Below are 26101 nucleotides of genomic sequence, written 5' to 3' on the forward strand. Positions count from 1 at the left end.
CAAAGAATTCCCCTGCTGAATTACCCACGTGAGAAGATAGCTGCGATTACAGTCGGAAATGACAGATTTCTAGCATGTCTGTGACAGCATCTTAAGCCATATGGCAGATGATGAACCTCGAGACTGCACAATTATACTGAAGTAACCTTCACATTGAATACATTCTGCCTGAATTGCTTCTCCTCCTCTCCATCTTCAATCTATAATCTCCTTATTTTCAGATCTGTTTCCACTTTAGATACTTTATTGATATCCATTTACTATTTTCTTTCCATGAGCCTCTGCACTGTTAGTACAATCTCTTCCCACTCCAAACTAATCTGACTAGATATTCTTCCCACCTTAATCTCCAAACCCTGAATCATTTCAGGAGCTTTTCCATCACATTTTTCCAATTTCAATAATAGTCTTTCCCTTATTCAATAAACAGAACAATCCACAATATTCTAAATCAGATGTAATTAGGACTGACATTTGGCACAATTCATCTTTCAAATCTCTACATTATATTTACTTGTTTCACAGACTTTGCTTGTTGTTTGATCACACACATTGGTTTTACTGCATTACTCACTGTGACCCCAATGTCTCTTTTTCCTGGACTTTCTTCTAAATCTAATCCAAAACATTTCACATGTAAACAAAGCCAAGTCAGGCAAACAACAATCCAGGGCCAGAATGTTGTGATATCTTTAAAATCATGCAAAACAAAAAAGGGTGAATAATTTAAGTGTTTTAGTTGAACAAGTATTTTGTTGCTAAGGGGCTCAATTGGTCCCCACTCTTAGGCTTGTCTACACAGTGTGGTGCTATGCTCTACAGGGTATGATTTCTAAAGCACACTAATGTGCTGAGCATTAGTTGGTCCATGTAGATGCTGCTGGTGTTCAAATGTTCTCTAGTGCTGTTTGCCTCAAGCTCTCTTCAACCAGTTTTCACATATATCTTGAAGAGAATTGATCCTTTTGGCTTGCTGTATTTGAGGGATCGTGTGTGATATTATTATTATTGTGTAATATCTGAAATGATTTCCTGTACTTTTTCAGCCAGAGCTCATTGCAACATCATGTGGATAGCACTAGGGTTAACACGGGGGCAAAACTTCAGCATTCTTAGTCCTGCCATGAGTGCAGGGGACTGGACTAGATGAACTCCTGAGGTCCCTTCCAGTCTTATGATTCTATGACTAACGTGTACATACTAAACTGTCTCTGCTTAAACCAGTTCAGTTACAAATTGTTCCCCGAAGCCACTGATCTTGATTTTTCTACAATGTACTGTGTACTGCTAACTGATGTCAGATCTACTGTGTACTGCTAACTGATGACAGATCCTCTTAACTTTAGTAAGAGGATATCTTAGCATTAAGTAAAGAATGAAACACTGCTAAGGAGATTATTAATATTTGTATCAATAAATATTACCAGAAAATGTCATGCTTAATTATATTTAATATATTATATTATTACAATATACCCTAACTTTGGCTGAAACTAAGGCCCACCCAGAAGCTGTTCTTGGTGCAGCAGGCAGTGGTCTGTCTTCTGAGCAGGAACATTTGGCAGAGTTGTCAATCAAACTATGGGGCCACTTAAAGGTCTTATTTCCTTAACTTCAAGAACTGAATGGGATAGAGCCATTTCCTCTCAGGAACCACCTCTATCTCTCTCTCCTGTCCCACCACATCTGCAATGCTCACAGTGGGTCCTTAGGCTGATAAAGCTTAGGTTTGAACTTGTGACGCTCTAGGACATTAAGGCATTTTCAGTGGAAGGTCTGTAATTGTGAAACTTGCTTCTACAGGAGACCAAAGAATATGTATGGATCTTATTGCCATGACCTGGTCTACACTGGAGAAATTAAACCAGTTAAAGTCTCTAGAGTATTTATAGAACGCTTTGTGTCCACACAGAAAAGCACTCCAAATGGTCAACAAAGGATCTAATAGTCAGTTAAAACAGACTTTCTTCAGCAGATGTAACTGGGTAAAGTTCATCTGGTTCAGACTGTACTAGTTTAACAGTAGTGTGGCTGAAGACAAGTTGAAACTTGTCCTCCTCCTGCCACTGACCCACAATGCACTGGTGGTCTTGCAGAATCACCAGGCTCCAGAGTACACTGCTTTTAGAAGCAGAACCAGAAATCCAGAATCCAGAGTCATTGAGACCGAAATTATTTAGGGCAGCGCAAATGCGGACATGGGGCAAAACTTTTCCGCATGTAAGATCCGAGGCCTTTTTCTGCAGCCACATTAGGACAGCAGCAGCCATGAGCTAAGAAGCAAGAAGTCACATCTTCACATTCCATCTAAATCGCATCAAAACAATGTAATATTGGGCTGTTAAGAAGGCGATCCTGTCGTAATAGTGCCCACCATCACCAGATAAAGAAACAGATCTTAAGATGGTTAAATAAAACTTTGTTTGATAGCATTTGGTCTGGCAAGGAATCACGTAACAGCTTTGATTGTGAAATCTATACTTTTTTATTGTTTTGCCTTTATGGTCCCCACTTCTCTATTGTTTATCTGTCTGGTTTCTGTCTGGTTCTCTGATTGTTTCTGTCTGTTACATAACTAATTTTGCAAGATTTATATCAGTTAAGGTGGTGGGGTCTGATTGGTTAAAGAACTGTTTCGTAATGGGCTAAGATTGGTGAAAAATACTGTTTTGGAGCACTTTGGTTATGGTACAGCTAAGCAGGACTCAAATTTACCTATATAAACTGGGGTCCAAAAGGAAGTTCTTTGGAAATTAACTCCAGGACACAGCCCAAGATCAGAGCTGCCAGATCTCAACAGCCTGCCAGCTATATCGTGCAGAAGCTGGAGGAGCCCCGGATGACCTGATCCTGACTGGCCAGTAGGAAAAGTTTGTCTGCCTTATTGGGAGTGATGAGCATTGTATGCTTAGCGTGTGCATTCTGTTTTGGTAACTGTTAATAAATAGAGGTTAAGGATATTACTGTGTAAGGCTCTTTCACCGGTATAAGGCCCTGCAAACCCACTCTGAGCCTTAGAAACTGGGCAAAGGTGGGTACTTACATTAACCAGGTTACACCCTGAGCCCTATGGTGGCCCTGAGCTCTAGGAACTTGGTAAGGATAGGTGCCTAGGAATTGGGAAAGGGTGGGGGGTACCTAAATTAACCGGGTTACACTTTGAGCCCACGGAAGGGTAAAGTTGGGGTGCCCCAGAGTGTGCGGGTAACAAGAATGGCTAGTAGGGACACAATTTGAGCTTAAGCTAGTTTAATACAAATAGATGAATTACAAATGGGTCAATTCTTTGGCATAAACCAGACTCTTTACAGCAAGCTTTAGGAAGCTTCCCAAACAACCATTTTGTCAGATATTTCACACAGATGGAATCAACTATTGTAATAAACTGGCTTAAAAAGAAAGGAGGAGGGTTTCACCTTCAAGGGGTAAAGTGGTGTAGCTTTATTACCATAGTGCATTTGGACACAGCAGTGATGAGTGCCAAAGAGAGGACAACAATCACAACAGAAACTCATTGCCACTTTCGGTACTCACCTCATTGGTAACTGGTAACACTGATGATGCAAAATCACAGTATCTCAGTGCATTGCTTCTCTGGCCAAGATCTTTGTAGCACTGAAAGAAAAAAAGTGTGTAAAAACTAACCAGGCCCTCTATAATACCAGATTCTATGAATTATTTTTTTAAAGTAAACTGTTTTAGTTACCTTTGCCAAATACACATAATTGTATTTGGAATATCCAGGATGCATTTCTTCAGCCTGGATAATAAAATACAGGAAACAACAGAGACTCAAATATAGCGTGATGAGACTAATGTGGTCAAGATACAATTTCCAGTAAAGCACAAAGCTTCCTCAAAGATTTAGGCTGGGTCCCTTCTGTCTGAATCATCTCATACCAATGCTCCATAATCCCTTTAGCACTGTTTAAAAAAATATATATGCAAAATTCTTATGGTTAACACACAAAAGCTGGAAAAGTAATTTTTTGAGACTTTGCTGAAGTCCTGGGGCTTCTCTCTCTTAAATGCTTGTAAAAGGATCAAGAAAATGCATCATCCCAGGTACAAAATCAACAGCATTCACCCATTCATACCATCTGGAAGATAATTAAAAAAGAGTGATATTTTACTCCGCTGTCAAATAACCAAGCAACCATTGCTCACTCTAAGCAAGTGGGCAAGAACTATGCACAGTTGCTTTATCGATTTTTTTCACCCTTCCCCTCTTCTCCTTGCCTCTTTTATTTCTGTGTCCACCCTCCTCTATCTCCTGGAAAGTTCAAGATGTCTTTAAAATATATTTGAGAGCATCTGACTCCACTCCCTCTGCTCCCCTAATGCTAACTTTGTTGTAAGAGCTCTGTAGAGGTGTACATAAATAAATAAGTAGTGCTACTCACTCTACTCCATACTAACTTAAAAAAAATTGTTATAGAAATATGTGATAGAACCTTGAATTTATAGCTGCTGAACATAAATTGTTCAGCTGATCTTTGGTAAATAGCTACTCAGGAAAACTGTTGGATAGGATCTACCTTAAGGAAATTCTGCAAAGCTTCCTGTACTGTTGAAGTTGGTGGAGTCCCAAAAAGAGTAGCAGCTACTTTCTTCTCAATCCAAGACAACTGTGCTACCTATAATAAAATCAGAGAAGGAAAATATACTTAAGGCTTACTTTCCAGTTATGAAGCAAAATATTACCTTGTATTACTGTATACTTATACAATTTGGTGTGCAAAGGAATACTAAAAGGAGTCTTTAATAAAATATTTTTGCTTCACTATCCCAGAGTCATCTCTTATACACACATTGAATATTTGACATAATTTAAAGGGTTTTTTAATAAATCCCTTTTTACTGTAAAAATACAATATACACATCATGAGAAATTCAGTGCAAAATACTGATTAAACCAACATGAGATTATCACTACCCACATCAGTTTTTAAAATGTCAGGTTGAAATAGAGGGTATAGCTTGATACCCCATCTACTAAATGTTTCTGAACATTAGAGGCAGTTGTTGATATTGTCATTATGTGGGAAGCTAATGCTCTTCTAAGACAAGTTCATTGTTTTGTGCAGTGATTTGACACAGATATCACTAAGTAGGTGCCCAGCTGTCTGCTTGAATTCTGACCAATAGCACATGCCAAGGAGCCTCTCTCTTCCCAGGATTACAGGCTGGTGTAAAGGGACCTTCTGGAGTTTTCTTCATTCTGTGTTGCCATTGTCACACTACAGTATATACTGTACACCATTTCCTTCCCATATATATCTAGGCATACTCCAGCAGTTACAAGAAAGCATTCTTGAGAGTGAGTGGGTCGGTCACTGCCATAATATTTTTAGTTCCACCACCTAATCCAATGAACAGAGACGCCAAATCCCTAATCAAAGCAGGAACAGCAAAGAGATGACAATATAGGGATGGAGAAATTGGTTTTCTCAAATGGGATGCCACTTCATTGAGTGGAGGAACTACCTGTTTTCCCCCGACTAACGTTTGGGGGAAAACTAATGCTTCTGGAGAGGAAAAGCAGGATGATTCTCCTGCACATCTGTACTTTAACAGTACACCTGATGCTTACTGAAATTGACTAGGACTGACAAGGCATATGCCCAAGGAGTTAGGCACTATGATTCCTTGGTAACTGCTAGCATGACCTACATAGAGGGGATGCAACCAAAGAATGAAGAGATGAGAAGAATTCATGTGAGAACCAGGAGCTGAAAAATGTGGTGAGTCGACCCTGTCTCAGCTTAGACAGAGCTTCACATTATAACCAAAGACTTGGGCCATTAAAATTCATGTCTGTTGTGCCACAGTACTGATGACTGGTGGTGAATGAGAAGGGGGGATGGAGAGCTTCAGACCCCTCAAACCCTTACTTAGTTGCTCCTCTGCTCTTTGCTGCTGCAGTCAGCTATTATCTACCTGATTTTGAAAGCTGATAGCTTTCCATTAAATAAAAGAATCTACCCAAAACTAATGATCGTAACATATACCTCGCCACTGCCATCCACTACAATTTTTAAATTTTCACGGGATGTGAATTTTTTAATATTTCTTATTATAAACTGTTCTATAAAATATGCCATTGCAAAGTATTAATGTAGCCAGCATACAACAGTAAAGTGTATACAGACTATTTTCTTGTCTGACCTCAATCATTTTTGCCAAGTTTGAGTAGCATTGCATGGAGACAAAGCAACCTGGCCAAGTCTCGCTGGTCTTCTGGCAAAAGCCAGTTCCTGAGAAATGATGTCGTAAGTCTTTCACTTGAAACAACTAAAAATAATATTCTGCAGATAAACAATATTAAGAAGTAACTGTATCTATTTTCATTATCTTTCTCCCTCCCAATGCCTCTTTCAAGAGAAATACTCTTTGACAAGCTCACAGGTTCCTGTTCATTAAAACAACATGGTGTTTCTCCCCTGCAATGCATAGTGCCAATATTGTGCTACTAAGTGCAGCATGTGAGTTAAAAAACATGCAAATGTAAGCTATTGTGTAGATAAAATGATTCCTCCTCCTCACACTGCACTTTTCACCTGCTCTTTATTTTCTAAAACCCATTGAGTGGGACAGAGGGGTTGCAGCAGAGTTTAAAAGAATATATTGCTTTCTTCAAGCCAATCCATTGCTGCAATGCTCTTTGCTCTCTTGGAGTGGGAGGAAGGTATTACTGGTATCTTTAGGTCCATCTGATCCAGATGCAGTGAACCCATTAGTAAGGTAGGAGAGAAAAAGGAAGGGAGAGAAACTGCTCATATTGAACCTCTCTGGACCACCCAAAATTCTAGAGTTATACACACACACACACACACACACACACACACAGACACACACACACTCTACATAGATACCATCATCACACACACACACCCCTACTATGATGCAATAGTGAAGGGACTTCCAAGTTTTTGCACTGTGGAATTTATAATTAGCTGCTTTAATTCTGCAGGCTGAAATTTAAATACAAGTTCTGTCTGGCAGTTGTCTTGTTTTCTTACCAGATTTAATCAGAATTACTTTACTGGGGTCTGGTTGGGTATTTTGGCTGGCTTGGGTGCGCTTTTGCACTGCTCAAAATAAATAGCTTTGCTCTGCCTTTTTTATATTAAAAAGAAACACCAATTTAAAGCAACACAGTTATCTGCATTTTAAAAGTATGCATGCACAAAATTTCATTTTTAATAATATTTAATGTGCACAGGGTTTGGTACTATTATTATGAATAATACATAAGCATCCTACTGCCTTCTACAGAGCTTTAAGCATTCACATTGATACTCTAACCGCTTCCTCTATGCAAAGAGAATCCCCACCCATCCTATTGGAGCTGCTCTCCATCCCCTTTGTGTCATGGAAGTGGTGCAAAAATTAAAGGGACAAAGTTGGCCCAGAATGTGTATTCTGTTTAAAAAGGTGTTTCAGGGCTATAATGATGCCAAGGAAAGAATTGTATTGGAGCTGTTGAACTCAAACTTGTTCCAGTTTTAAAAAACCCTTTAATTACAATGTTCAGGGTTATCCCAAAGAGTGTGAGATTGCTGGGGAGGCCTGTACAAGATGGGTTTCAGAAAGACTAGGTGAAATGCAGATCCTCTCGATGTCCGTGGCAAAATTCCCTTGACTTCAATTGGGCCAGGATTTCACCCACTGTCTGCTTCCTGGGTTCAGAACCACAGGTTCCTCCTGGGAGTGGAGAGCAGAGCAGGACGTGGCTGATATCACAGGAACACAGTACAAGAAGAACAAGCCGTCTGCAGGCATCTGATTGACTTTTGAACCTTCCTTAGGTTAGGATTTTTGAAGCTAGCCCATGGCTCTAACTTAATAGCTTGAAGCTACTCTGACATTGCAAAGAACAAGGGAGGAAGCATTATGGTCTCATTTCAGGAGAAACATTAGCTTCCAGTCACCGTGATCCTTGAGGGTGCCTGTCCCTTCTACTGGGACAGTGGGTTTATTAGCATCTTACAAATGGAGGAAACCCCTTTGAGATCTGAGGAGAATTTTGATGCTCTCCGTCTTTGAACTTTATACACCTTCTGGCATAATCTGGTGATGTCCCTCTTTTTGTGGGGTCTTTCCATTCAGAGTCCATTATACTTTCTGGAAATCAGATATTGAAAACAAGGCATTATCCCAGAATTTTATCGTTTCCTGATGTCCCTTGGAGGAATAGAATCCATACCACCATTAGGATCAATTTTGAAGGATGAACAATTAGCTTTTGGAGGGCATCTGTCTTAAAAAAGCCTGCTTTCCCCACTGGAGTCTGTCATACATCTGGGAGTCTGAAGAAGAAGACAGTTCTCTACCATCGGAGGATGAGGAGGGTTCGGTCGTTTCCCTTTCCCATGCTTCTTTTTGTTTTCTCTGCTTGAAAAAGGTGCTCAGAGGAGAGAGCCCAAGGAGTCATCAAGTCCCTGATTAACCCTACTAAAGTTGGAGGAGGAGAGGTCACCAAGATATCCCATCTACTGACAAAGAGGGGAACAATCAAGAAGACATCTCTAGAAACCATGGTATCAATAGAGGGGGAAGGGGACTGGCAGCTGCCTCTCTCTGTTACTGCCAGGGAGGAAAGAAAGCTACCCATAGGCTGCTGCCAGAGGCGGTGGCTGCCAAAAATCTCATACAAAATCCTACTCTTGGAGGACGGGGAGCAGACTGCAATTCTCTACTGGATATTTTAAGGCTACATGAGAAGTTCTTAGCAGCCTCCCTTTCTCCCAGGGTCCAGCACTACCAGAACTTTGTGCTGTCGGCTAATTAACAAAATGCAAATTGTGTCCATTCAAAGTCTTTTTCAAATACCAGGAATCTGCTACCAAGGAAACAAACTCATTCAATCTGAAAATTCAGCCTGGAAAAGACTTGCATCCCTAAAGAATTTCCTCCTTCAATGCTTCCTTGGTAATAGCTAACTAAAACGCACAATACAATTGTCCTCAATAAAACCTTCCAATCCATCCAATTTTAGCAAAAATATTACTGTCACCTACTTAAATATCATGAGAGGTTCTTCTTGTTTTATTACAGTATATTAAGATGGAATTGAATTAAGTAATTGTATAATGTCTCAGGACTGCTGGCAGAAATGAAGTAACTGGACAGCCTGCTTGTTGTAAACTATCAGCTTCCAACACAAATACTTTCATGTTTGCCAGTATAAGAGTTGAGAAATGCCATAACAGTCTGCATATGTATCTACCCACTTATCCAGCACAAACTCTGTAGGCTTTTCACTTACCAAGGAATGAGAGTAAGAGAATTACAAAGAATATGGTATAAGTAATTGGGTCAAATTGATCCCTGGTGTAACATCACTGAAATCACTTGAGTTAAACCAAGGCCGAGTCTGGCAATTGTGAATAATTTGCAAAAAGAAAACTCAAGAGAGTCAACTTTTAAACACTTACATGGCCTTTATTAGAGGCCTTGGTGCAGTTTCACTGGTATGTTTTGGCTGTTCTGTACCACTCCTGTGATACAAAGCAGCCGTAAATCCATCTCAACCAGATGCCTAGGTCAGGTTTACCGCTCCTTTGCATTAATGCAGCAATGAAAAACTTTATTATAAAAAAGTCATGTATTTGTTTGTATAAACTTTCAAGAAAATCTAACAAAGCTACAATACTAAGATGGGATGTGTACCCCACCTGGGGCCTGAAAGAGCTAATTTGGGCTGGGAAGGCCAGTTATGTTCCTGGATGCATTGGGAGGAAAAGCCGGATTTAATGAAACATGAGTGCCAGCTGGGAAGGAACTGTGTGGTTACTAAAAGCCAGGAAGTTAAAAGCAGAAAGGGGGCTGCAGGGAGAGTCTACAATCAGTCTCTGAAAATAGAGAGGTGGGGAGGAGGAAGCTCTAGGATCCTAGCCAGACTAGGAGAAGGCTGGGAAGAAAAGTTGGGAGCAGGAGAAGGGAACACCCCTGGACTGTAGACCAGTGAGAAGGGCAGGACTGGGTGAGAACTTTGAAAAGGGAGTCAAGCCCTGAAACAGGGGCAAGGCTAGGAAAGCTGAGCTATGGAAGAAGTCCCAGACTAAAGGGGAAAGAAACAATAGAGGGGCTTGCAGAAAGGAGCTTGTACCTAACACCTAACCACCCATGCTCCCTCTCCAAATCTTAGTTACCATTTCATTGATATGTGTAAATAATAAAACAAAATTCAAAACAAGAGGCTTTGAATACGAGTATGCGGTATAGTTAACAAGTGTGATTACAACGGGTAGCAAGGGCAGTCTGTATTAATAACCAGGCATGTAGAAATTATTTCATGACAAGTACATAGCAATGCTTTGTTTACAGTTTCACCATTTCCACTTCAATAAATGTGTCATTTCTCTCAGATTTCAGTTACAGTATTCCATTGTAAACACATGATCATTTTTCAGCACATTCAAATCAACTGTTAGGCATAGAAAACAACTTACTGAATAGCACCATCTTCCATTTAGGTAATATAAAAAAGGATCTTGAGGCTTAAGTTCAATTGCTTTGTCTACATGCTCCTGTTAGAAATAAGTTCAAAAGAAAGAAAATGGGATATTCATTTCTGATTGGGAGTTGTCTTCAAACTTTAAAACTGCATTGCAAAATCAGTGCAAATTTATTCAAGTTATCTTTTGTGACTGCTTTTGCTACAGTTCTTCTAATGATCTGTAAATATTTTAACTGGCAATACCCTTGCTTACAGAAGAAAACCACAAACACAATTATTTAACAACTCTGCACATAACGTACCAGGACACATTGCATTTAGAATATGACCTAACTCCTCTAAATTTCGAACAAACAGTTGAAAGAGCTTTAAAACAAACAAACAAGACTGATGTACTCCAAACCTATTAAACTTTGGTTTTATCCCTATCTGGTATTAGAAAAGTATAGCGCATCAACCCCATGTGAACACTCCTATTTTGCTTCCTAGATACTGTATGCCTGAACTAATGATCAACCACTGAAGTGTAACCTTCTCTAGTGTGGAACATGGCACCACACAACATTTTATATTCAGAAGCAGGACCTGGTTTTCTGTGAGGTGGATAATATGAAAATACATCCATGGCAGATAGTCAGAAACCTAGAATTGATTGGACATCGATGTCTAAGACAGGAATTGAACCACAGACCTAACTTTTCAATTGAAATGTGACTTGAAGTACAGCTCCTATGCCCATGCCCCACAGTTCTGGAGATAAAATGGGTCTGAATTAAACAGTACAAAGAATAATAAAAATCAAATGAGATGTTTTCTTCCAAACCCACCTTTCCCCTCCTCCCTCCATTTTCAGGTCTCATTTTTTTAGGCAAATTATTTCTGCATAATCAGTATTTAAAGAATAAGGAATTTCTTGAAGGAGTTTTTTTCAACCCTGATTTATCATTTGCTTCGCATCATAACTCAATTGTCAGATACTGTAGGTTTCACTTTTCCTACATCTCTATTTTTTTCAACTAAGCCAATCACTAAAATAGTGGTACAAAGTATTAGAACTTCTCATCTGAACTACTCAAATGATCATATTCTTGCAGTTCTGAGAGCTTCCTATTTCATTTTTTTGGCAAACTATTCAGATATATACTACTCTTTCAATCTATTTCCCCCTGTAATTCCCATGTTTCTATATTATTCATGTGATTTCAGAAGTTACCTCTGAAGAGGAGACTCTTACTGAAAATTGTACTGTTAACATTTGAGTCTCTTCTTAAACTCACTCCTTTTATAACCACAAAAATTACTTCTTACTTATATGACCCCCTTGTAATTATATCTGTCTCATGATCGATCCATTTTCTTCCGTCCAGATATTCTAGGCCAGGGGTCGGCAACCTTTCAGAAGTGATGTGCCGAGTCTTCATTTATTCACTCTGATTTAAGGTTTCGCGTGCCGGTAATACATTTTAACGTTTTTAGAAGGTCTCTTTCTGTAAGTCTAAAATATATAACTAAACTATTGTTGTATATAAAGTAAATACGGTTTTTAAAATGTTTAAGAAGCTTCATTTAAAATTAAATTAAAATGCAGAGCCCCCCCGGACTGGTGGCCAGGACCCGGGCAGTGTGAGTGCCACTGAAAATCAGCTCGTGTGCCGCCTTCGGCACGCATGCCATAGGTTGCCTACCCCTGTTCTAGGCTTTACTCACTTGTACTGTTAGGGTGGAATGCTCTCTGAGATGAGATTTGTACTATATAGATACTATATAATATGCTCTTTCACATCCCTACTTAAATAACACCTTTCAATTTAGACAATTGCTAACAGTCTTACTTAATTATGGGAGCATTTTCATTGATATAAACTGCCTTATTTGGCACCGGTGTTTATTAGATGTGCTTTTTTTTGTTTTTTTGTTTTGGTTATTTACTGTGTAATGTAAAATGCCTTGATACCGCTGAATAATGCTATATAAGGGACAATTCTTGCTCTTGTTGAATAGCAGCACAAGTTTATCAGCCTTCTATTTCTGGGTCTCATTCATTCATTGGGACTACTTGTGCAGTAAGGTGGTATTCAACATGGATCGTATAGGTGTGTGTGGGCCTCAATAAATAACATTTAAAATATAATAGCACATGGAAAAACTTCTCCTTAGACACCTTTAAATTACAACTAAGATTTTAAGTTTCTGTGGCAGAGACTTAGTTCCTTCTTTTTGTTTTATAAAGTGTGATGCACATCCATGGTGCCATGTAATAGATAAAAATTAAACATAAAAAGAAACCTTAAAAACTGGAGCTACAAAGGAAATAACACAAGACACTCGGCACTGGTTGGTGTAGCTAATACAAGCAGGGATGCTAGCCATGGCATTCTCTTGCCAATATCCTAGGGGCCAGGACTCCAAGAAGCAGGTTGAGGGTCACTGTGGGAATGTACTCTGCTGCTGTAGAGGAGATGCTGGAAAGAGGCTGAAATACAGGCTTGGGGGGCCAGAGATGAGTCAGGAGCAAAAAGGCAGATTTATGAGTCACCCATGTAAAGATGGTAATTGAAGCCATATGTGTATATGAGAATCCCTGGGAAAGATGTAAGGCTAGAAAAGGAGGATAAGGACAAAGCCCCTGGCAAGACCTTCCCCCATGTTACAATGCTAAGTGACATAGCCCACGTTTCTGAATGTGAAATACACATGTATCTGCAAATGGAAAACATTAAACAAAATTATCACTTCCCCAGGGTGACATGAAGCAACATCAATCACTGTAGGAAATGGCTGCATTTAGTGTTAAACTTGTAATTAAAAAAGAAAATTGAAACAACAGCAGAATCACTTTTCCCCACTTTGCTTAGGTCAAAGAATAAGGCAAAAATCTTGCCATTGATATATGAAGTCATATTTAAATCCTTGTCATTTGAAAACTAATGGACAATATGTGGTAGGAGCACATACAAATAATTTCTTAATCATAACACTGGCATTGAAACATACCCTGAGGCTAAGTTAGTTTGCTGCAAAAACCTCCCTTTTATACTATCGGGGAAAGTAAATTAAGAATAGTTGCTAATGAAACTACCAAAAAACATACCTTAAAGAGACAGCCATTCTTGATTTTGTTTTGTATACTGTCAAACTCAGACATATAGCCGCACATAATTGCAAACCTGGGGGGTGGGGGAAGGGAAAGAAAAGCAGCAAAAATAAAGTTCACACATTTTTGATCATTTTAGTCAAATCCCTTTGAATCAAATTATAAAATATTTCTATAATTACCTCATACATTGCTAGAATATTCCTGAAGATTTACTGGCTGGCCCAAAATTTAATGTGAGTTGTGCATATTTGGAAAATAGAAAAACATGATAAAATGGCAGCAAAAAAGTTGCCAGACACTTAGAAAGTATAACTGATTTAGGCCTTCAATGGAGTTTGAATCAGGGACCTCCCTTCAGAGCTGAAAGTATGAGCTTCCAACTACTTAAGCCAAAGGACCAAGGATAACATTTTTAAAAGTGCCGAGTGACTCAGGCACAGGCACCAAAGTGCCATTTACAAAAGTGACCTAGGCCCTTAGGAGAAAGTCAATGGACTTAGGCTCCTGAGTGCTTAGTCACTTCCCCCCCCCCCCTCCCAATTGGAATTAGGCACTTCTGAACATTTTTACCCTTTGGGTTCTAGCTGTCAGCTGTAATGAACTAATTAACCTTATGTTGACCAGCCATGAGAGGAGGAGAAAGATCCACACTCTCTTAATATGGGTTACATAAGCAGCACACATATATCCTGGCATACAGAGAAGGGTGAAAGTTGCCACAGATGACGTTGTCGAGCTTGAAAAAGGAGCACAGCTCGCTATACATAGAAAACAGCATTATCATATCCTGTCTTTCAGAACCTGGAGCCAGCAGTGAATCTGCCGGAACAAATCATTTCACCTCAATGGTGGAGCAATCAGCACACACAGTACCACAACTAAGCAGCATAAAGCAGATTAGCTGAACGCTATGTTGTGTCAGTGATATGTCAAGAATGCCAGTGGGGGTGACAAGACAGGACACGGACAGCACCTTGGAAGGAAACACATGATGTCCACAAACAAATACAAATACTCATCCCATAGATAGTATGGAAATACTGAGCTTGTGATCATACCAAGGCGTGCTCAGGGGCATGGGCTTAGGGCAAGATGGGCAGCTGGCAAGAGTTGCAATTAACTGCATGAATTGACCATGAGATATTAACACCATCCTGATCTGCAAACACATATCCTCACATCAAGCTGCTACTGATAATATACCTGAGAGGCTAATAAGTCCAGAAGGACCATACACATTTGATAGGAATGTAACTGCAGCAATTGGCAGCTATGACTGAAAGAATACAAGATTGGCTCTCAAATCATATGGTTGCATCATTCATGTATTCACAAGCTAGCAAGGTTCACAGAAATAGTTTCTTAATTACTACAAGAATGCAATGATTGTCAGATCAGTTACATGGTGCCAAAGAGGTTTGATAGGGACGTTAGAAACATGAGCGAAAGCAAAAGATAGAACTGATAGTTCATGGTGTGCAAAGCTCACAGAAGATCTTGTACATACATCTTCTGTATAAATGACTTTCACGGATTCTGTTTGTCTGGCATATGCAGGAAAGCACACAGAAGTAGAAGATGCAGCTACACAAAGACTAGTCCATGATATTGTATTTGAGAAACTATATGTGATCATGTAATTAAAGACTGTACCAGATGGCATATTCATGAAAGATAGGTCCATCAATGGCTATTATCCAGGACAGTCAGGGATGCAACACCATGCTCTGAGTGTCCCTAGCCTGTGTGCCAGAAGCTGGGAGTGGACGACAAGGGATGGATCACTCAATGATTGTCTGTTCTGTTCATTCCCTCCGAAGCACCTGGCATTGGCCACTGTCGGAAGACAGGATACTGGGCTAGATGGACCACTGGTCTGACCCAATATGGCCATTCTTATTTACAAGGGAGAAGAGAGCTAAGGTTGCGTGCACAATCTTAACTTTGCCATTTCTTGACTTGTGAATGCTACTTTAACTTTCCTGTGAGGTAGATTTTCCGTTATGGAAATGTATATAAATAGATTGCACTGTACTCGATGATGTAGCACTGGGTATAACCAGAGTATTCTCAGCTAAAGGTGGGGCTCTTTGTGATGTGCTTACATTCATGAGTGAACAATCAGACTATAAATAGACACTTCAAATCTTATGTATTTTATTTATGGCTTTTTCTGCTGTAACTGAATTAAGCAATGTTTTCACTCTTTGCTGCTGCCTAACTTTCTAGACGTTTTTCAAATATCTTAGTCACTTTTCAGAATGTCCCCTCTCCCTTTTACCCATTCCTTCATGTTCGTTAGTTGTTCTGGTGTTTCTAGTATTCTTTGTCTAGTTAATTTTTAAATTTCCTAAAATTTGTGTTCTGTTACAGCAAACCAGACAATGCTGCTCTTTCTATGGTTCCAAGCCAAGTCACCTACTGACTTCCATCACATTCCTCCCCTCTCTGTGCATCTTAGGACCTGTTGCCTTAACTATTTATAAAAAAAATTCATGAAGAAAATTCACCCCTATTTAAAAAAAAAACCCACCCTATCATATCTTGGGTTTTTTTTCTCCTTCCTTTTTCAATATGAGCCCATGATCAATTGTTGGAGGCAAGCAGCATTTTAACAGGGCAGCTGTGAGGTCCCAGTTGAGCTATTAGTTTAGGCCCCAATTCTGGAATGTTTTTCTTTTATGTACATTGATTTCTATGGAATGACTCACATGCATAAAGTTAAGCATGTACATTAAGTGCTTGGATGATCAAGACCTTCATTCCAAACTTCCTATAATTACAAGACTTTTCAAATTATGATAAATTACTAGGTATGGTGACATTAGCATTTCAAAAGAAAATTTAGGGCCACTCAAAAAAAATTATATAAAGTTATAATTGGGGAAAATATGCTGTTTTAGAAACATTTTAAATGGACTCCCTCTCTAGGTTTGTATTATCTGAACAATAGTCTCATCTTCTTGAAACTCCAGAAGCTTATGCACTCTTAGTGATGTGCACGTATTACTTCAATTATAATGGAATCATGCATGCATATCGAGAGGAAAACAGACCCCCTGGGCCTGATTTTAATTTGCCCTAAGGCCACTTTACACCACTGTAGAGAAGTAATAAAGCAGCATAAACCCATAAATATGGTTTCTTAGATCTTGTAGAGTTCAGCTAAGACATTTAAGATTTCACAGTGCATTAAAAAATAAGGAGTAATCTAAAAGAGAAAAAATAAGTTGAAGTAAAGGGTTAGTGAGAATTATGCAAAAAACTTAGCAAGTAAATGACAGTAAAAGAAGACGTCTATGTTAGTATTCATTTATTTTAAGCATGATTAAATCTCAGCTTTATTGGATTCTTTACTACATTTAACAGTTCAAACTACGAGTGAATCCTTGTTAAATGTACATACTGCAATTGTTGACACAAGTACTAAAATATCATTTTACTGCTTATAAAAAAATCCAATGCTTTTACTATAAAAATCAATGATAAAAGTAATCATGTTATGAACTGTTGATTTCTAATACTGCCAATGTTTCCTGGTAGGGCGTTAAAGTGGGCATAACAACAGTTGTTGAATTCATGTGACTCTCAGACAGATTGTCAAACATTGTTGAGCAGGATGTACACTGAGCAGAAACTGGCTAATCACACTGGTACTCCTGTCAACTAAAACAGCATGATTTCATATGGGAAAGAGCTGGTGAGGAGGAATGAAGCTAGGAAGGTCAAGAAAGTTCGGGTATTTAGAGAGGGGAAAGGTACTAAAAACGTTATTTAGCATAAATTGCTCAAATCTAGGCAACATGTCTCCTACCCCCTTTACTCATTAGGTGCTAATCAGATAAACTCAGCATACCACAGCTAAACGGATTGCTGCTGGAAAAGAAAACAATGAAAAGGGAACAAGCTAATCCAGCATCTTGCAGTATTTTCCTGTCTGTGCGTGACAAGGAAAAAAGGGCCCTAGCTTAAACCAGTTCAGAGCAGTACTTTTATTTATAGCGATTATCTTTAATATGAAGAGATCCCAACAAAATACACACAAAATGAAAAACAAACAAGCTAAAATATCCATTTTAAATATATTCCCTTTTTTAAAAATGAGGAAATCTCTCATATACTTGCTGCATTGTTCTACTTTACACTTTTGTATCTGAATAAACAGTAATGCTGGCAACTTGTGTATACCTATTACTTAATTGTGTAGAGTTAAAATTGTAAAGCACATTGGACAATCATTTGTGGATAGTGGTGGGTTAAAGAAGGCATTCATAACTTTCCAGATTTCCAGGTGTGGATGCATTTGAGTGCAAATAAAAGAGGGTGGGGACAGTGAAATGTTATCCTTATTTGTAAATTGATAATCTACTAAATGGATTAACCAATCCGGACACCTGTGACTAGTTACAGGAGCACCTTAAAACACTAAACCAAACCATGGGACTAATGAGACATGTGCCAATCATTGTCCTGCCCAACATTTTGGATGTTACTTTAAGACAAATAATAATAATTTCACACCTGGTAAAATGTTTCACTAGATAAAAGAAATCAAGGGGAATTAAACAATAAACAGCAAGATGAAAGAGACTTCGGTGCATAAAGATCCCTGTGTGGACTTCTGGCATATTTATTAGCAAAGCTAGCAAAAGGAATAAAACTGGAATATTGCTTTTACTACACATATTGAAAGGGGCCGAGCTCCAAATTCATCATTTACCTGCATGTTCAGGGTTCAGAGCTGTGCACTGCTAGGGAACGTCTCTCTTAAGAGTACACCACCCCACAGTCACTTGCCCCATCTAGTGGTTCAATTAGGAACCAGCAGACACCTTTAAAGTGGGGAGTATTTAGTTATTGTTGGTATGACAATGTAATTGCACTACAGTATTATGAAATGTGTGAAAAACAAGATGTTCAAATACTGTATAAAAAGAATAAAACTTTATAATACCTACGTCTGGAAAAACAAAAAGGAAATCTTTAAAGACTAGGGACCTACAAAAATGACGCCACGACTGAGTTAATGTTGGTACTTAACTAATATCACAAATACCTGCACATTCAAACATGCTCATTAAATAAACATAATGGATACAGTTATAATTACTTTTGTATGAGCAAACATTGTTTCTGTTAAAGTTAAATCAAATTATGAACTTGGAAATATGCTTTAGTACAATCACTGTATAAGAGACACTGAAAAAATGCATAAACATAAATAGACAAACCAAGAAAAATGGAAATGAAGGTAAAATGTCTAGATTTCTAGAAGAAAAATCTTATCAAAAACAAGAATTATTCTCCTGCAGTTAATATATATATTTTTTTTTTTTGCACACAAACGCACAATAAAAATCAGCTAGCTTTCAGCAATCATCAAGGATCTGATCTTGGAATGAGCTTTGGCTGGATGGAGCCCAGTGCCCACATGGAGACCTGTTGAAATGAAGCTCTATGCAGATGGATGGGTCTGCCTACCTGGAGCTCCTTGAAGATCAGCATACAATGAATTAACCTTTCCCGTGATGGTGCTCTAGGTGGTCTAATGGCATTCAGTCAAAACTAAGACATATTAGGGCATACCTGGTACAGTTGGAAGTACAGCAGGTTAATTCAGCCCATTTTACCTTGCATGTTCAGAATGTTCAGCCCAAATGTTAACAGACAAAATACAGATGATTCTATAATTATATCTGTCTTTAAAACAAGGAAATTTACGGATGAATGAGCCTTTGTTCTACATAGTCTATCCCCTAAGTCTTGACAGAAGAAACACGATTCTCAGCAGATATGCTAGGGGCCTAAGTTATTCTCCTGCAGTAATAAAACAAGATGTAGTTTAAAATATTTGCCAAAGCATCTAAGTCACTTAGGAGGCTATCCAAATCAGAAAGAAGAACGAAGAAGAATTTATAAGTTGTTTTTGAAGTTGTAAATGAAATAGCTCCAACTAGTCTGCTTTAGTAATACAAAATATTAAAACCTACAAAACAAATCTGAGTTTAGACTTCATGTGTATTACAGCCGTGTGTCAAATATGAAAAACTTTATAGGGAAACCAAGATCTTAGCCCGTAGTCAGTCCTGGAACCATCTTCTAACTTCTATAAACCCATCCTTCTTGGTAATAAATGGATCGTGCTTCATCACACTTTTATAAACAAGTTAAGGCATACTGTTCAGAAAATGTCCTGTAATAGTTCTAATAAATGTGTGAAGTATCTCTAAATATAGTCATGTCGATTAAATTAATCTTAAGGGTTATTTTGCATGGTAGGATTAATTTTTAAAATGTAATTCAACAATTAGTAGCAATTCTGCTGCATGCCTTACTAGGAATGCTTGAAGCATATTGCTGCTTCATCAGTACATATAGCTATATGTATGATGAAGCTATAGACATATAGTACACTGTCCCTCTTCCCCATTCATTCAGGAGAAGTAACATTTGAAATGTGACTGCTTGCTGCACACCCATGAGATTTATGATGTGATCTCGTAAACAAAGCCAAAAGGGTTTTGTGAGTTTGGCATTCCATTCAGAAGATAAAATCCAAGAATTTCCAAAATCATTATTGTTAATTTTCCCTACAGAGGCAAACTCTAAGAATCTGCTAAACATTAATGATCCAGATCGTCTCTGCACAAGCATGAAAAGCAGAGGGGTGGCATATTTTCAGTGGAAATCTCCGTGAGGATACTTTCACAGTGATTACTCCACACCATACCATTGGTGGAAAGGGGAGGAGAGAAAGAAGGCTGGGGGTTTGCTTTAATGATCCCTGATGGTTGATGGAAGGGCAGAGTCATCACTACAGAAGCCTCATATCCCATTATTACTCTGGCCCCTGGTGGTCTCCTTGTTCATACTGCAGTGCGTCCTACTTTAAAAGGTCTATTCCGAAAGAGTGCCTCATGCCTAGGACATGTAATACATGCATCAGATTGAGATACTCCTAAATTCATGACTTTCACCTACTGTACTAGCATCTCTAAATGGGTGGGTGCAGGCATGAGCTAGCTGGCAACATAGCCACCCGCATGGGCCCCCAGGAGGCGGATCCACAGCAAAGGCTGATACTTTTACCAGATACGTTCCATGAGCCCAGAGGCAGGGAAATGATACGCAACCCTGTAGACCTGCTCCTGACCTACCCACACCTCCCTCAGCCCACCCCAGTTCCTGCCCTCCTTCCCTTTCCTCCCAGGTGGACCCTAGACTGGAAACCCATCCCCTCTTCCCCCACAGGGGAAGAGCTTTGAGGTCTCCTAGGAAGGTTTTAAACATTCTCATTTCAATAGACCTGGGTTTGCTAGATGTACTGTAATCAAAGGTCTGTAATATGGAACATGGGGAAAGGGTTAGTGCTATTTGTGAATGCCAGGCAGTTTTCCATTCATGGACATTTTACACACACGCACACTCTCTTGCTCTCTTAGTGAAACTTTTTATTTAAAGAGTAATGTTCAAATACATGCAAAGCCAAGGAAAAGAAGGGTTCATTTTCACACAGTTATAAATGCTGGTCCTGATTTCCAAATGCTGTTCCTGATTTTCCTCCTGGGAGCCTCATTCATCCCCTCCCTTTTCCCTGTCACTGCTCCTCTCTCAGACACCCTGTCTCACAATGATCATCCCTCCAGTGGACACATTTTCCAACTCCGTCCGCAGAGTTTCCTGTGTCAGCCAGAAGAGCAGCACACTCTCCCCACTCCCGTATGTGCTGTATGTATGTATGTATGTACACAGTATTCACAGCCTCAGACACACTGATTGCTTATGTGGCAGTGCAACTAGCCTCCTAGGCTTCCTTTCTAGTCAGGCTTTGAATGAGATGTTAATGCCTTATAGAGTTGCTCTCAGCTCTGTGATTTACAGTGCCGTTTATGATTACTGTTACTTTACATTACAGAGATCATGGGTTTGTGCCTAAAGTTACAGACTTTCTTACCACTATTTATAGAGTGTTTAGTTATAAAAATGCATCTGATTAGTCTCAGGGCACATGTAAAGCAGCAGTGGGATGCTCATTTACTTATGTTGGTGAAAATGTGGGGTTCGGGTTAGGAATCTGCAAGCCTGCCAAGATGCAAAGCAAAGTCCTGCGGTTTTTCCTTACTTGGAATGCAACAGAGTCTATACTGTAGACCCTGGCAGGAACCGGGCCTGGAAGAAAGAATTTTGGGGCCTTGTGCACTGTGGAAATTGCCTGCTCCGAACCTTTCATAAAATAGACAGCAAAGCACCCCCACCTCCTACATGCCCCACTTCACACACATACTACCCAATGCCCCACTCTCCCCACAGACCTCCGAGTGCCCCTCCTACTCCACATAACAAGCCTCCACCGGCCCACACTTAACCTGACAGTCCTCACACACATTCCAGCAGCCCAGACATACATCCTGTTCACACAGCCCTCAGCACCTCATTCCAGCCTCCAACCCTGCCACTGCCAGCATCCCCAATTGCTCTCTTCACTAAACCCATAGCCCACCACCAACTCACCAACTATCCCCGCAACCTTGCTGGCCATTCATCAGTGCCATCCTGGGCTAGGGTAGCTTCTCCAGGTCCTGGTTGCCCAATTCTGCATCAATGGGGGGCAGCCAGGCCAAATTTGAGCAAGTGGCATTGCAATGCAGTGCTGCTCAGGGTTCCCCCATCCCACTCCCGGTCATCGGATGGCCCCACTGAGATAGGGGTCCCATGCAAGTGCAGAAAGAACACATTGGTTAATCCAGGCTGGCAGGAACATTAGTTTTTGTTGTAAGATCTCATAAAAGTAATAAAGCTGAGCTCCATGGAAATGTCAGGTCCAGCAGACACATTGCAGCTAACACAAGCAAACACACTGGAAAAAAACCAACAGTTTTAAAAAATACCCACCTGAATGCAAACTAAATTGGAGAATTTTCATATAATATCAGGGTTGGAAGGGACCTCAGGAGGTCATCTAGTCCAACCCCTTGCTCAAAGCAGGACCAATTCCCAACTAAATCATCCCAGCCAGGGCTTTGTCAAGTACTTTTTCATATAGTACAACATTGTAAAGGACACAGCAATACACAAAGAGGAATCCAAAGGCACACAATTTTAGACTAGTATTCAATGCAGATTAATTTGTTGTACCCAAAACAACATTAACAGAATATTATGGGCCTTCTGCATTTCTGTGGCCATGGAATTTGTCGCAGAACTGTCCCCTAGAAACTAAACTTTAATTTTTTAAATATTTGTTTTTATCTCGTATGGCTGCAGATGTAACTGAAAATATTAAGAGAGCATAAATCAACAGTCATATCTTCGTGAATCTGCACAGTGTGAAACAATAGTTCTCAGAGGCGTGAATAGCTCGGTTAATCTCAACTGAGTGTTAACTCTGAAACCTAACTATGATAATTTAACTGTCATTATTTCCTTACTGATCATTTTAGCAGAAACATCCAACTGGTGTGTTTATGCTGCAATCCCAAACTATGTCCCATTCACCTATATGAATTGCTGCAGAATTTCCACCAGAGTGCCACTAATCAAAGGACCTTGCTGCAGAAGGTGCCTCATACCCTAATTTTCCTCTATGAGCTGGGCTCTATCTCCCATGATTCACCATTTCCCTTCACCAAGAGACTTGGGCGGGAGACTGCCAGGAAAACCATATGGTAACCAACCCCACATACCTCCGACAATCATTTCTGAACTGCTGCTGGCAGTGGAGCTGGCTTTAAAGCTGTGCGTCCGGCCAGCAGCCTTCCTCTCTAGCTGCCCAGCCCTGAAGGCAGCACCCCGGCCAGCAGCAAGGCAGAAGTAAGGGTGGCAATCCCATGACCCTGTTACAATAGCCTTGTGACCCCCTAACCCTGACTGCCTTTTGGGTCAGGACCCCCACGGTTACAACACAGTGAAATTTCAGATCTAAACATCTGAAAACGTGAAGTTGACTAATTTTATACCCCCGGCCATGAAATTGACCAAAATGGACCATGAATTTGGTAGGGCCCCTAGTCATAAAACAATCACAAACAAGATTCTGTTTGAGGTTGGTTTTTTTTTTTAAAAGCTGGTTAACTGACAAATGCCAATTTTTGCATTCCGCTCCCATGGAAGTTGCAACAAGTTCCACAAATTAAAATGCTGCAAGGTGTTCAAACATATGAGGGCATCGTCAACATTTACATCTTTTACTAAAATCTTACTATAGTTCTAATCCCTCTTCACAGGGGACTGGACTGATTAGACAGACGAAAATTACAGCTATGATTTTCATTGTCAGCAGTTTAAAATATCTCTAATCAAACAATCTAAAGGCTGCATGATCTATCCGGGAACCATAAAATAAAGTATGACCACTCAGCAGCTGAAATCTGGATGCATCTATTAATTCTGAGATTAGCAGCAGCTGCAAAAAGATTGATTGCCAAGGATGACTGATTGATAAAAGATGTTTTGGTCAGTACTTTCTATATTTATCCCACTGATAAATTTAATTTGAAGATGAATATTGAGTACCTGGCAAGCTGCTGGTAAAAACACTGAAAGCTCTGGTACTGATATCTTTTTGCCTAAAAGATTATCTTCTGCACTGACATATCACACAACTAAACACAGACAGGCAGTTGGCCCTATTCCAGGCATTTTTCTGGAGGCAGATGTGGAAAGTAGGTAAAAAAACGACCTTAGCTATACCAGCAAACCCTCCTAATGGAGACATTGCTTATGCCAGCAAAAGAGTGCTTCTGCCCAAATAAATAACTTATACCAGTTCCGCAAACTACAAAAGATATACTGGCAATAGGACCTTTTTGCTGATATAACTGTGTATACAATAGGGCTTTTGCCAGCACAGCTATGTTAGTAGGAGAGTGTGATATTTTTTTCATACTCCTAACCAACACGCTACACTAAAAAACTTTTAAGTATAGAGATAGATAGACATGAAGGTATCTCTCTGTTGAAGGGAGGCCTTGCTCAGAAAGCCCATCACTTGTTCTCATATCATAGAACTTTTCTAACAGACTAAATGAAGTCACCAAGTTGACATGTAATATATAAAATATGGTTACCAGGTCAAATAAATCTAAAAAATCTGCATGGGTGGGAAAAGAAGGCCAGAATTAGCAATTTCCCCTCAATCAATTATACTTCACAGTTGCTGAACTTCCTTGGCTTGTACATATAGAAATTTATTTATGTTCTAATTAGAGCTCCTAATTATTAGAGATAAGCTTCTGAAAAAATCTTTCAAAGAAGCCTATTATCCTAATCCTCTGAGACAGATATATTTTATGTTCCCAATAGACAAACAGAATAAAATCCAGGGAAACATTAGTGCCAATTTATAAAACAAATTTTCTTCCACAAAAGGAAGGAATAAAAATTTGATGTACAATTCAGAGTTGTTTAATTAAATTTCATTCCCCCCCCCCATATTATTAGATTACAAGCGTCTGTGTAATCAAGGGTGAAAGAGGAAGAGAAAGAACTGTACAAACTAAGGCCACGTCTCCACTTACAGCAGCACTTGTGTAGCCACGAGAGACCTCTCCAGTCAACACAATAAAACCAGCTCAACGAGCAGCAGTAGCAATGTCAGCGGGAGAGCATCTTCCGCCAACATAGCGCTGTGCACATGAGCGCTTATGATGGCAAAATTTACGTCGCTCAGGAGAGTGTTTTTTTCACACCCTGGAGCAACAAAAACTTTGCCGACATAAGTGCAAGTGTAAACATGGCCTTAATCAAAGCAGATAAGTAGACTTAGCTGCCTGCTAGGAACACTATAATATTATTGCTTTTATTATTGCAGCCCATCTATATCACATTTGCAAAGTGAATGAGACATAACCCTTATCCAGTACTAATCAGGAGAATAATATCAAATATTACAATATTCTTCATAAACAAAGTGGAATTATAAACTACTTTACAGTCTATACCACATTAATCCTTAAAATCACCACCAATGCTGAGCACTTGATCATTCCAACCTAATGAAACTTACAATGCCATTATACTTTTGGAAAGCCTCCGTACCTCTGGCTACATAGTAAAAGAAAAGTTCAAACTTACTAAGGACAGAAATACAAGGATGAAACTGTAGAACGCATATAATTTTTTTCTGCAACAAGACACCACAGCTTAAGAAACATGGGATTTCCTTCCACACTTCAACCTCTAGAACAATTTTTTTGATCAGTCTAATTTTGGGACACCTTTTCTTTCCTTACTTTTGTACTTATTTTCCCCTGCTAGCGGGGCCTGTCATTACAGTATTTTACTTCTAAACTATGACAAAGTCAGCAAGGAGGAGAGGATAAATTAAAAGCCTCAAGGGGTAATGTCCTCTAGCACAGACTAAACTCCCCTTCCATACTATACCTCTTTAATGGCCCATAGCCAGAAAGCAGAGCTGGATCAAGGAGAGGTGAGATTAACATCAAAGAAGGGGGAAATACACCATTTTAAAAGCATAGCAACTCTCTCAGGAACCCCTGTGCAGGGACAACACAATAAAGTGCGGATCTCAGCGTAGTAGC

The 26101-nt window shown here is 39.5% G+C and overlaps 1 protein-coding gene across 1 annotated transcript in view; it reads right to left on the reverse strand.

The window, feature by feature from the left end:
* Positions 1-1952: 1952 nt before the first annotated feature.
* The window catches only part of RMDN2 (regulator of microtubule dynamics 2), a 38894-nt gene continuing 14745 nt past the window's right edge, over positions 1953-26101 (reverse strand). The window contains exons 6-11 of the mRNA XM_065401469.1: positions 13557-13632; positions 10458-10535; positions 4539-4637; positions 3707-3760; positions 3535-3615; positions 1953-2273 (exon numbers count right to left, since the gene is read on the reverse strand). Coding sequence (XP_065257541.1) covers positions 1953-2273; positions 3535-3615; positions 3707-3760; positions 4539-4637; positions 10458-10535; positions 13557-13632 — 709 coding nt within the window. The remainder of the gene's footprint in view (positions 2274-3534; positions 3616-3706; positions 3761-4538; positions 4638-10457; positions 10536-13556; positions 13633-26101) is intronic.

This window comes from Emys orbicularis, chromosome 3 (genome assembly GCF_028017835.1).
Source record: "Emys orbicularis isolate rEmyOrb1 chromosome 3, rEmyOrb1.hap1, whole genome shotgun sequence".
NCBI lineage: Eukaryota > Metazoa > Chordata > Testudines > Emydidae > Emys > Emys orbicularis.